At 35.4% G+C, this 13,259-nt stretch overlaps 1 protein-coding gene across 1 annotated transcript; it reads right to left on the minus strand.

Moving 5' to 3' along the window:
* Positions 1–6,075: 6,075 nt before the first annotated feature.
* On the minus strand, positions 6,076–10,414 carry LOC149144145 (U-box domain-containing protein 34-like). Its single transcript, XM_089448690.1, has 7 exons — positions 9,925–10,414; positions 8,420–8,538; positions 8,196–8,311; positions 7,749–7,912; positions 7,268–7,455; positions 6,938–7,171; positions 6,076–6,815 (listed from the first exon to the last, which is right to left on the minus strand). Exons 1-7 carry the CDS (start codon positions 10,151–10,153, stop codon positions 6,105–6,107), a joined length of 1,761 nt encoding a protein of 586 aa, XP_089304816.1. The 5' UTR covers positions 10,154–10,414; the 3' UTR covers positions 6,076–6,104.
* Positions 10,415–13,259: the final 2,845 nt, after the last annotated feature.

Here is a 13,259-nt window from a genome sequence, read left to right on the forward strand (position 1 = left end):
CTCTCTTAATGTCAACATCATTATAATTCCCTGTATACTACTGTAGGATGTGTTATTGTTTAAACACCACGATAAAAAATATGTTTCACCTCTGCTGCTAATACATTCACCCTCGCTCACACGAATTGTTGCTAATATATTCACCCTAGCTCTTTGTAATCTCACTCTGATACCAATTTGTTGAAAACAAAGAGGAGACAAAGCATGAATTCACACATAAAACATGAGTTGTGACTCTTCATCACACAAAACATGATAGTTACAATGAACCCCGTAAAGGGTATTTAACCTTTTCGACTATGGACTCACCTAAAATATCTTGACATGCAACCACACATAAAATTATTCTATCACTTAACTTGACTTGACTGAACACTCAAACACTCAATCACTCAGTTATCTGACTCTCTAAATTTAGCCAACTCTTCAGACAGGAGTAATTATCTTATTTTAGGCACACGCCATAAATATGAAAATATAACCTTTCTTTAAAAAATAATTCAAATGTTGGTTTAATTCAACTCACGAACTTTTTTCTGGTCATCTCTATGCATGAGCCACATGCAAATTTACATGCCAGATCTTCAAGGTCCTGCATCTTGGCGAGCTTTCGCCAAGAGTATTACACAAGCAAACAAAAAAATGGTGCATCTGCAAGTCACCTTGAACACCTTCAAATGCACAAGACGACCTCTCCCAACAGTAATCGATTACACACCGAACTCAGTCCTGTGATCCATGCTCACTGCATCGGTCAAATCTGGTATCTCCTCAAACCCAATCATCTCCACATAGGAAATGATCACACTTCACTCATATGGCTCACACGTACACAGATAACTTGCTGCAACAAAATCACGAATGGGTTAATTCCTTACTGACTGGCTCCACATGTATTTGGATCTCTGCATTGCATGCTGGAAAGCTTCCTCTCTATATAGAACGATGGCTTCCTTCTACTTCATAACATAAATTTTAGCATGTTTCAATACCACACGCACTTTCCTTCACACTGACTCCACTCTAACCTTGGTTCATTGGTAGAATTGATTCCTTTTCCTTTTTCTCAGAACCTGACTCTCTATTCCTCCTAGTTCGGCAAGCTCTCTCTTTTGAATCTCAGACAATGACGCTCATGCTTAGATTCACATATCTGTAACTACAACGATCTCCAAGAGTTTTTCGAACAACGCTACAATTCTTGAAGCACTAGGACGACTTTAACCTTGGCTAATCATATCTATTTCCGAGACAACAAAGATTCTCTTTTGCATATGTTCCTCCTTTCACACCACAAGCATGGCTTGAAGAAGAGCGCAACTTCAACTTTTTATATCATGGCTTGGCCATGCATCTCACACCCTCGAAGAAATATCACAACACAACAATAGATCGTTATGTCTGCAACGGTTGCTCCCCCTTTCACACAACCGCACACATCCCCAATCCAGCGATACCTTAAATGCATCCACAACTCGACATTGGTTCACAAGAGACTCTACTTCAATAAATACCAACACAAATTCAATATATTCAACAACCTTACATCTCACAGGTAGCTCAGGTAGCTCCATAACATCAATACACCGCAGCGTACAATTCCAACATTACAACACAATCAAACATTCCAATTTCCTTCACCACAAGGAATGCCTCACACAACATTCACAACTCTTACCAATCAGTTGGCTAAATCCTCCGTGTGCCACATGATATCTTGAACCAGACGCTCAACAAAAATGCTGAAACAACAAGGTGCCACACTTGTAGGGTATTTCCTCCATACGACTTGTTCATGGAAATGATCCTCTTCCACGCACACAGGTCCTCGCTGGGATATCCATACGTAACAACTCTTCCACGAATAAACCTACCAAGATTATACTACTTGTTGCACAAGATCATGAGACCTTTGGCCTTATCACAGTCAAGAGAAGCTCGGATGGTAGCTTACCCGAACTTCTTACATAGAAATTACTATAGCTTCTCCACCCAGCGCTCAATGCCTACTCACCTCTCAGTCACACCTATATCACAAATCCAACATAAGCCTTGAGCTCTCATACCATATTAGAGAATAACACATAGAAAAAACACTGGACGATTTTATTCCAAGCATTGTAATTTATACATAAATCTAGCCATAGAATCTATAAATATTTCACCGATTTATTTATTTTCTACGGACTCTTGTCGACTATTAATTTATACTGACTGCCATCGACGACTATAGAACAGTCATCATGTACTTTCATTGTCATGGGAACATTGGTCGTGATTATTATTCTGAGAGGAGCATGTAAGATCACAGGTGTGAGTCACTTCCTTAAACTGGCATTCATGGTTTTTGTTTTGAAGTATTATGAGGTGAGTGTCAGTGGAGGTGAGGGAAGACCCTCAACCTCCGTATTTTACTTCCCAGTTTCTCTGTTAGTGGGTAATTTTTATTGGTTTGAAGAGTTACAGATGAAGTTAGATTTCACATTGGTATCTACATCTAGGGTGTGGTCTCTGTGTGTTCTCTATACTAGTGTTCAACGTTATCTTTCTTATTGCTTTGGTGAGAACGTTATTACTTGTTACAGGTATAAATTTCCAATTGTTGGTCTTGAGTCATTGGTTTGGTAGGCCTGCTCAACTTTTATGTCTGCCTATGAAATCATGGGTTATTTTTGCCTATGAAATCATGGGTTATTTCTTAGTTTTGAGGGGTGATTTATGTTGGTTGGGAATCACTTGGTCCTAATTGTTCTCAATCTTTGAATTATTTAGAGTTTACTAGTTTGAGTTCTAGTAGTTTTTCCTATTGCAATATTTTCAAATTTTTCTGAGTCCAGTGTTTGTTGATGGGGTTGCACTGTCAGTGCTTGGTATCTGCCTCTTTGTGTCATTTCTGTGCATAGGGAAGTTTTAATGCTTGTTAGGGTATTCTAGAATTTTGTGTGTCATGGTTCTGGGATATGACGAGTTTGAGAAATTGGTGGAATTTTCACGTATAGTGTGGCAATTGGGTGATAATAAAATGGTTTTCAGGTTTGGGGCTCACAATTTTGTGTCTAGTCCTTCTTCTTGCTTTATAGGTCGAGCATCTTTTAGTTGTTGTCATCAGTGTTCCCTTGCAGTGGTGCTCATGCCTCTTAGATAGAGAATGAGTAGCAAGAGGGGTCGAGGAGGCAATGTTACTATAAAATAGAAAAGATTTTATCATTTTGCTTATGGCTTTGTGGCTACTTTCTTTGATGTTGTTCCTCTAGAGGTAAGGAAATAAATTCTATTGTTGGAATGTAAAGAGGTAGGGGATCGCCCTTATCATTCATATTTTGAGTTCGCGGGTGATGATATGAAATGAGTTCCTAATCTTGGTAGATTGAAGAATAGGCGGTTTCATTTTTTTAATTCTTTTCCTTTACATCAACAATTGACTATAGTGTTGCGATTGATTTTCAAAGACAACTAAGTGGAGAACGACAATGTATTCTCCTCATTGGAGGACATTAAACACATACTCCACAATTAAAGGTTCTACTTAGATAATTTGGATTATTGCTTGGCCTCTATAGACGGATTTCTTGTGAATGATTATACCTCTAGTGATCTCATTGACCCTCCACCGCTGACTACAATATCTTTTGATAATGACTAGAGATGGTGGGTTTTCATGTCTTTTGGTCATCAATTTTGTCATGCGTTCTCTTAAGTATGACCTCTTCATGGGGTTCCTCATTATATTTTGGATCAAAAGTACATTATTTAGGAACATATTACTGGTTCACAATCTTGTTTACAATTTGGAGAGCTATCTAGTTTCGTTGTCAAGTTTTTTTCGTTATCACTATAAAATAGATAATGTTATTTATGAATTTGTGTGTCTATGGATGGACTTGTGTTTTTATGGTTGGCCTTTTTATCCTATTGTCTCTCTGAGCTCTAATTTGGGGAGGTGCGATTATGGCTCTTGATGATGTGTTTTTGAGTCATTTATGGATATGAATCAATGCTTTTCTATTGGTTGAAACTCTGTTTCTATGGGCTTCTATGCATTATGTTACATAACGATCACTTCTTGCTTGTTTTAAAGAACACTAGCACTGTGGTTATTAATGACACATTCATTAGGGGAATTTTGAGGTATAAAATGGGTCTTCTAAGGAAATTATAAAATAAATGTGGAAATACTAGAATAAGATTAGATTACATCATCAAATTTTAGAGGGAAAAAAGAAAAAAATAATTTTCAACTCGTACTTTCAACTTATCTCCTATGGGTTTACTCAAATTTCGAGCGACAACACTCGTTGGATGCAAAATTTGATTCCTCATCCAATTAGTACCGATGTTGCATACTTTTGATGGACCCTACTACACAAAAAATGAGAAATGCATAAAAAAAACGTGATTGCAATCACGTGTTTTCATGTATTTCTCATTTTTCGTGTAGTAGGGTCTATCAAAAGTATGCAACATTGGCACTCCTTGGATGAAGAATTAAATTTTTCATCCAACGCGCTCGAAATTTCAATAAAATCTTAGGGAGATAAGTTGAAAATACAAGTTGAAAAAATAGTTTTATTATTTTATTATTTTTTAATATTTTTATTTTTTACTCCAAAAATGGTGAATCATCCCCCATGGTTGACATCATCATCTTGAATCCTATAAGTTCTTATATAGTTTATTTTGATTGTACATTTTTGTTAGGAGGCTCGTTGTAGAGCTCAAAATTCCTCTAATGTGTGGTTTACCTACAATTGGATATGGATCCATGTGTTTATGTTGGATGGCCCTTTGTTCGTGTGGGATTCTATGTGTTATGAATTTCTCGGTGGTTAATCTTTTAATGAGTTTGGGCACACTTTTTCTAAGGAACATTGGCATTGTTGTTATTTTTTGGCTGTTGATTTGTTCTTGTAGGCTCATATGCATTATCAATCTCTCAGTGGTGGACCCTTTTATGGATCTGGAAAAGTGCTTCATCTTGGTTGATGATTTTGGGTCTTGTTTGCAGTTTATGTTACATTATGTTTATTCTTGTTAGTGGAGAAGGGCGATATGGTATGTGGTATTATGTTTTTTAAGTTTTGTTTACGTATCTATGGTAAAATTGGCCTATATAAAGTATGTGGTGTTGTGAGTTGTTAAATTTAAAAAAATAATATTATTCAATAACTTTGTTTTACGTAGACATTTAAGATCTTTCAATTTCTTAAGTACCTGTGAGTAAGATCTAAAAAAAGCTTTATAAACTTTTTTTTGTTAAAAAAATACAAACATTTTTATTTAATTTTTTTATTATTAATAACTCATTTTCTATTATTCTACTAATAACACATTATTATTAAAATAATAATAATATTATTAAAATGTTATTATTAAAATAATAATAATATTATTAAAATACTTATAAATTTGAGTTAGAAAATAACTAAAATAAATTCATAATGCAAAAATATATCATAAATAATTTAGCTACCTATCAAGAAAATCATCATTACAACAATTTACTTTAAGTAGCAACTCAATAACTTGACAAATTATAGACCTCGTTGCGTTATACTCTTTGAAGGTTGAAAAGGAAAAGGAGATGGAAAATACACTAATCGAGTAACCAATTAATAGACCTCATTGCATTACACTCTTTCAAGGTTGAAAAGGAAAAGAGAGATAGAAATACGATAATGTGACCAATTAGTTTTGAATGACCTTAATTGCATTTAATTTACACATTTGAGTGGAAAAGCGAGATAGAAATACACTAATCAAGTAACCAATTAGCGTTGAGTGACTTTAGTTGCATTTAATTTACACATGTGAGTTTTGGAATGAAATCTCTTAAGGAAAAGGACCCTGTCAGTTGACTATTTAGATTCCATTCGGTCCCTTAACTAATATAATTCTTGATTATTATATTGATTAGTTTTTTATTTTTATTTTTCATTGTTTTTAATAATCTTTTAGTTCTATGGTGGATGGTCCATTATCTTTTTTCTCACCTAAGTTCAAATCTCATCATCTTTATCTAGATTAAAACAATTATCCTTTTTCAACAAATAGATTTATTTCATTTAATGCATATAACTAGTATCAAATTGGTACAGTGCCAGTATCTAGGAGATGCAGTCCTCAGCATGTGCTTTTTTGAGATCTCTGAGCCGTTCTAATTTTGGCAGAATAACTGTCTTCATATCCGGTCTGTCTTGGCGCCGCAATTCTGTGCATTTTAGGGCAAGCTCAGCAAGCTCTTCACTTTCCTCAAGAGGCCACTCCCCTGCTGTTTTGTCCAGAATTTCATTCAATGAGCCCTCCTGGATGGCTTCTTCAACGTCATCTATAATACCCATTGGGGATTTGGCTGTGAGCAATTGCAGGAAAATGATTCCTAGAGCATATACATCACACGCGGGAAACAATGTTCCCGTCCGTACGTACTCTGGATCCATGTAATAGAAGGTGCCAGCAACGACTGTCATCTTGTTTTCAGTAAGAGCGCAAGAGATTGAAGGAGGAATGAGCTTAGCTAGTCCTACATCGCCGATTTTGCTAACAAAATTGTGATCTATCAATATGTTGGCAGGCTTTAAATCACGATGAATGATTGGCTCTGGCGTGGTGCTGTGGAGGAAATGAAGAGCGGTAGCTATTTCTGAAGCGATTCGAAAGCGGATAAACCATGGAAAAGAATCTCTTTCAGCCCTGTGGAACAATTGATCCTCTAAACTGCCATTTTCCATGTATTCATAAACTAGACATCCGCGCTCAGGGCAAGCGCCGAGCAGCATGACCATGTTGGGGTGATGTATGCGGCTTAGAATCGCAATCTGCAAAAATAAATATATTCACGAGGGATTATCAGAAAGTTTCTTCAAACTCTTTCCATTTAACCTTCCATTGTCTTTCATTGATATTATATATAGATAAATCACCCAAATTTTTTTCATACCTCGCGTTGGAATTCATTTCTGCCATGAGCTGTATCAGCTCGAAGAACCTTGATAGCCACAGTGGTGTGATCCAAATTGCCCTTGTAGACTGGGCCATAGCCTCCCTCGCCCATTTTAAGTGATTCAGCAAAGAAATCCGTAGCAAATTTAATTTGTTCCATTGAATATCTTCTAAATCTACCATCAGAAGCATCATATGTGTCCTCCAATTTCCCGAACTTTAGACTTAATTCCTGTCACAAGTAGTCCAACTTTTTTTAAGCAAGCTTCAAAATATTTCTTTTTATCAGCTAGCAAAAGATGCTGACCTTGTACTTTGCAGCACTTGCCTTTTCAGATGCCGTTGTCATTATTCTGTGACTGGCAGATTCATTCCTCCTCAGGGTTCTTGAAAAGCAGCTACCTTTGCTCAGCTTTGATACAAATGCAGTTTCAAGATTCCTTCTGATTTTATCGAAATGCCGGTTGCCATTCCTATCTCTCATATTGCTGTCACTACGTTCTAAAACCGCCTCCCCTGTCATTTTTAAATCAAGAAAAGAAATATAGCTCAGAGTTAGGACAAGGCACAGGTTTAGATATGTTTTACTTTGATTCTATTACAAAATGTAGAGTGAAATCAAAAGAATCTGAAGCACCACTGGCATAACATATAGCTCATTTCAAACAATTTTTGTAACATATATTGTAGGTAAGAGAGATTGCCAAAAATGAATATATTCACAAAACAATCCAACTAACGGTAGAGAAATTGCCTTGCCGAAGAATACAGTATACAGAAACTGTCTTTGCCAACTAATACTGTAATACCTCTTGGTGTTACAGCGTATGCTGAATTAGAACTGCCGCTACTCTCTGCCGAAGTATTTCTAGGATGCACTGAAACAAGCCCGCTTTTTGCTATAACATAAACATCACAGAACTTTGAGGCTTGCTTTGCGATTCTTGTTGGGATGTCACGGCCTTTTAGTTTTCTACAAAAGAATTCAGAGCATGGACATCGATAATTCTATGAATGGAAATGGCATTTAAGATGAGAAAAATCTTTAATTCAATGTAAGAAATGGCCTTAAATGGGTACTGTGTGTGCCCCAAGCGCTCTGTCCAATCAAGATTTTGTTGAGATAAACTGACAATAATTCGGAGCATATAACAATTGTAACGAGCAGCAGAAGTGCTACCAAAAATTGGAAGATTTTGTTCACCAAAGGAAGAATGCAAATGTGTTTAATTGATGCATCCAAAAAATTAACTTACCTTATTAGATTATGAGAAGACCCCACAACCAGCTTTCTGATTTTGGAATTTGAGATATATTCCAAAATTGCCTTTGATACATCATGATCTTCTAGCACAATGGTTTTTACTTGTACCTGATTTACATTGACAATCAGTAAATATTACTGCTGGATTCTAACATGGAAAAACTGCTGCCTCATAATAAAAAAACTTCTAACGAATACATAACGTTGTCAGCTGACCTTTTTGCTGTTACACATCTGCTCAAAAGGCCATAATAGATTACGAGTTTCTGATGCAACGTTTTCCATATAAGTAGTCACAACATCCATGCATAAGCCTGCAATTGGAATGTTTCCCACTGCAAACCAGACAGAGGCTAAAGCTATATCAAGTGTATTGGGATCACACACAAAACATAAAATCCTGGATCTTGCTTTTCATTTTGAAAGGAAAATACTTTAAATTTCGAGAAGATTTATAGAATCACACAAAACTCAAAATCCTGGATATTTATTTTCATTTTGAAAGGAAAATAATTTAAAGGGTTAAGAGAAGACATAAAATCACAGGTGTACTTCATGGAATGTAATAAATGATGAAAATTGGTTTTAATTTTGATTTTTTCTGGAGAGTCATTTATCACTATTATATCAAATATAACTATATAATTATTTATAAGACTGTAGTTTAAAGATTATGTTTTTTTTGATTTGAAATTTATGGAAATTCTGGTCATATTTTGAAAAAATCTAAGTAAAAGCTATCAAACTTCATAATTTTAGGTTCTCTAGAAGTTTTTGATGGTGCTAATCCATTTCCACCATCAAAAACATGATTCAAACACTGTATTTACAAGATTTTTTGAATTATTTTTGCCTAACTACTTTTGATCGTCCACACAATTCCTCTTGTCACTTTTGGTTGTCCAAACAATTCCTTCGCCTCCCCTCGGTAGACAATTTCATTTATAAGTGCGAATTATTATATTATATGTTTCTGGAAACCTGAACTTATTTGGCCGTAGAAACAACTGGTTCATGAAACTATTAGGAAAAAGAATTTGTTAAAATAAAAATCGTTTCATTTTAATTTGAATTTATCAAACAAAAATAATATAAAAAAAATTAATGTTATTGGTCTAGACTCTAAGCACTATAATATTTTTGCATAGTAGTGTTGTTGCCTTTCTCAATGTTTGATTCACTGGTGTGCTCTTATATTTTCAACAAAACAATAATTAATCCAAACCACGACTGCAACAGGGAGTGTCCCACCATAAAAGAATCATTCAATGCCTTCTTGTTATCCTGGTTCTTATTATATTTACACAACTATCAGAACCATACTTGCATAGACAAGGGTTCAGAAGGTTTTGGTCCATTTTACATATATATGTCCTCATAATTCCTGAGAGGCTCTGGAATAATCGATATTTTTATTAAAATACAATTTCAGAAGAGGATTAATATAGTCATATGTTACTGTTGAAAATCTATAAAACTCCTACAATAGATATAAAAAAGAAAAACCCTTTGGAAATTCTTAATTTCATCAGAATATTTTTTATCCTTAGATCTAAACTAGTTATTTATTTTCTTAAAAAAACAATTCTTACAAAAACCAGTTTAAAATAGATGATGCCTATGGCCTAATAAAAACTCTTGATCTGTTCAATATGAAAAATAAAGAATTGAAATTCATGATAGACCAAAACACAAGGTAGTTAGAATTAGAATTATCTTACTGCGAGTTGGAATGGCAACAATGGGATGCCTCACGTGGATCAACATCAATTCATCTCCCTTAGAAATTAAGTCATGCAATGCCCATTTAACTGTATGCTGGCTATTCTTCTCCACACATACCGCAACTACAGAAGAATAAGACGCAGAAAGAACAGAAGACTCTGAATTCCCTAAAAATTCGTGAAACTTCTTTTTCTCTTTCCAGTGGCCCATTTTCCCTAACAACATTCATGAACACGAATTTTCTCTAAGATAGCCTGGAAATTTCGTCAACGGCTCTTATTTTTCCGTTAAAGCTAAATATTTTCAACATCGATTGGGCTGCCAACATCTCCTACTCGTCCAACGATCGCCCGTCTTCTATTACGAGCGGGGAAACTAAATTCCCTTTGCAGTTCACATTCCTCTGGTAATAGAAACTAAATTCCCTTTGCAGTTTGCATTCCTTTGGGTTTTCCGTGCCTCCCATAACGGAAAAGCAACCCGAGATCTTCTTACCGCAAATTTTGGTTCTGCCTGATCGATACACGTAAGGTTTGACATAACATGGTCCCCCAACGTGATTAACAACTGTAATCGATGTGAAGCATGCCTGTCTGGTTTACAAGTAACTCACGACTCTGATCGTCGCAGCTAGTTACGCCTATCTCGCGGTCTGCGCACTCTCAGAATTTGCACCATTTTGATATTGCCAAATTGATCTCTGTAGCAAAGTCCGGAAGTATTTGTGAATCTACCAATGTCAATTGTTTGAGATACTTCTGGGCCATCGCATAGAAATATTCCCAAAATAGATTTTAAAATATTTTTTATATGTAATTAGCATAATCACATTTACCAATATTGTTGATATATCTCGATAGGCCTATAGCCCCAAGGGTTAGCTCCACTGGTCAAAGCAGTGCCTCGCCATACGGGAGGTCACAGGGTCAATTCTATCCCAAGCGACTACTCACTACCCAATGACCAAGGGTAACGGTGATCCGACTACTCACTACCCAATGACCAAGGGTAACGGTGATCTGCCTGCCCAAGCGACTACTCACTACCCAAGGGTAACGGTGATCCTCACTACCCAATGACCAAGGGTAACGGTGATCTGCTTGCCCAAGCGACTACTCACTACCCAAGGGTACCCAATGACCAAGGGTAACGGTGATCTGCTTGCCCAAGCGACTACTCACTACCCAAGGGTAACGGTGATCCGACTACTCACTACCCAATGACCAAGGGTAACGGTGATCTGCGTGCCCAAGTGACTACTCACTACCCAATGACCAAGGGTAACGGTGATCTGCCCAAGCGACTACTCACTACCCAATGACCAAGGGTAACGGTGATCTGCCTGCCCAAGCGACTACTCACTACCCAATGACCAAGGGTAACGGTGATCTGCCTGCCCAAGCACTACTCACTACCCAAGGGTAATGGTGATCCTCACTACCCAATGACCAAGGGTAACGGTGATCCTCACTACCCAATGACCAAGGGTAATGGTGATCTGCTTGCCCAAGCGACTACTCACTACCCAAGGGTACCCAATGACCAAGGGTAACGGTGATCTGCTTGCCCAAGCGACTACTCACTACCCAAGGGTAACGGTGATCCGACTACTCACTACCCAATGACCAAGGGTAACGGTGATCTGCCTGCCCAAGCGACTACTCACTACCCAATGACCAAGAGTAACGGTGATCTGCCCAAGCGACTACTCACTACTCAATGACCAAGGGTAACGGTGATCTGCCTGCCCAAGCGACTACTCACTACCCAATGACCAAGGGTAACGGTGATCTGACTACTCACTACCCAATGACCAAGGGTAACCGTGATCTACCTGCCCAAGCGACTACTCACTACCCAATGACCAAGGGTAATGGTGATCTGCCCAAGATAGTCGATAAAGGCAGATAGACATTTATAAATCACATTAATAATTATTAGATATATAGTGTTAATGTGGCTCTTAGAGATTGATTATTTGTACTTATTAATAACTATGTAAATAATAACAACCATATAAATTGATATATTTAATAGTAAAATAAATTAATATAATATAATAATAGTATAAATTTATTACTAATAATATTTATTTATCCCTCACCATTACTTTAATGATTAATATACATTTATTAACATATTAATATAATTATAAATATGTTTGATACATAATGATACATTTATGAGCCATTTCAACATAACAATATTAAACTCTAATATTAAATCAATTATTATAAGCCTTAATATTATAAAATCCAACATTATAAATACCTAAAATTAATATTATAAATCTTAAAATAAATATTTTAAACCACATGATTAATATTATAAATTGCTCCATTAATATTATAAACCTTAATATTAAAAAAACTCAATATTATATACCCTAATATTAAAAACTCAACATTTCATATAGTGATACTAAATGCTACCTTATAAACCCAAAATAAAAAATTGCAATATCACAAATCCAAGGGACTAATATTATAAACTAGGGAAATAAACCCAAGGGAAATTAAACACAAGGGAAAAAATTTAAACCCTAAAATTAAGAATAATAAACTCAAAGGATTAATGAATCTAAGGGAAAATCCAACATAATAAAGCCAACTGAAAATAAAACTAGGGAAAATATTTAAACCTTAAAATTAATAAAAAGAAACCCAAAGGATTAATATTATAAACCCAAGGGAAAATAAACTAAAAAGAGAAAACTAAATCCTAGGACTAAAATGTTACATTATTAATAAGACCACTGTGATACATCATGATATCAAACTTTAATATTGAACTGAATATTATAAATCCTAACACCATCAAATCCAATATTATAAGTCGTAAGATTAATATTATAAACCCTTAGATTAATATCATAAACTCTAGTAATAAATAAAAAATATTAATTATATAAACCAATCACTAAGATTAGTATTATCAACTGTAATAATAAAGCCAATATATATATATGATATAAACCGAAGTGATTAATTTTATAAACCCAATTGGATAAATCTAACAAATGTCAATTGTTTGAGATATTTCTGGGCTATCCGATCGAAATATTCCCAAAATAGACCTAAAAATACCCTTTTGATATGTAAATATATGTCTATTGCAAATTAACAAATGTCAATTGTTTGACTTATTTCTTGGTTATGGGATTCCAAATACTCCCAAAATATATTTAAAAATGCCTTTTTGATATTGCTAAATATCTCTATATAAAAATGCTCTTCAATTTGTACATGTGACCAAGGGGTTAATTGTTTGACTTATTTCTTGCACGGGACAAAAATATCAGAAAAACTTAAACCCCATTTTGTGGATAAAT

This window comes from Pinus tabuliformis, chromosome X (assembly GCF_031772625.1).
Source record: "Pinus tabuliformis cultivar Carrire ecotype Pingquan chromosome X, CPIR1, whole genome shotgun sequence".
Lineage (NCBI taxonomy): Eukaryota > Viridiplantae > Streptophyta > Pinopsida > Pinales > Pinaceae > Pinus > Pinus tabuliformis.

Excerpts from the sequence above, each read along its gene's own strand:
- LOC149144145 (XM_089448690.1), bottom strand. The coding sequence starts at position 10,153 with ATGTTGTTAGGGAAAATGGGCCACTGGAAAGAGAAAAAGAAGTTTCAC. Across the intron at positions 7,456-7,748 it reads ATACGCTGTAACACCAAGAG|GGGAGGCGGTTTTAGAACGT; the intron begins GTATTACAGTAT and ends TAAAAATGACAG. Across the intron at positions 6,816-6,937 it reads GAAATGAATTCCAACGCGAG|ATTGCGATTCTAAGCCGCAT; the intron begins GTATGAAAAAAA and ends TTATTTTTGCAG.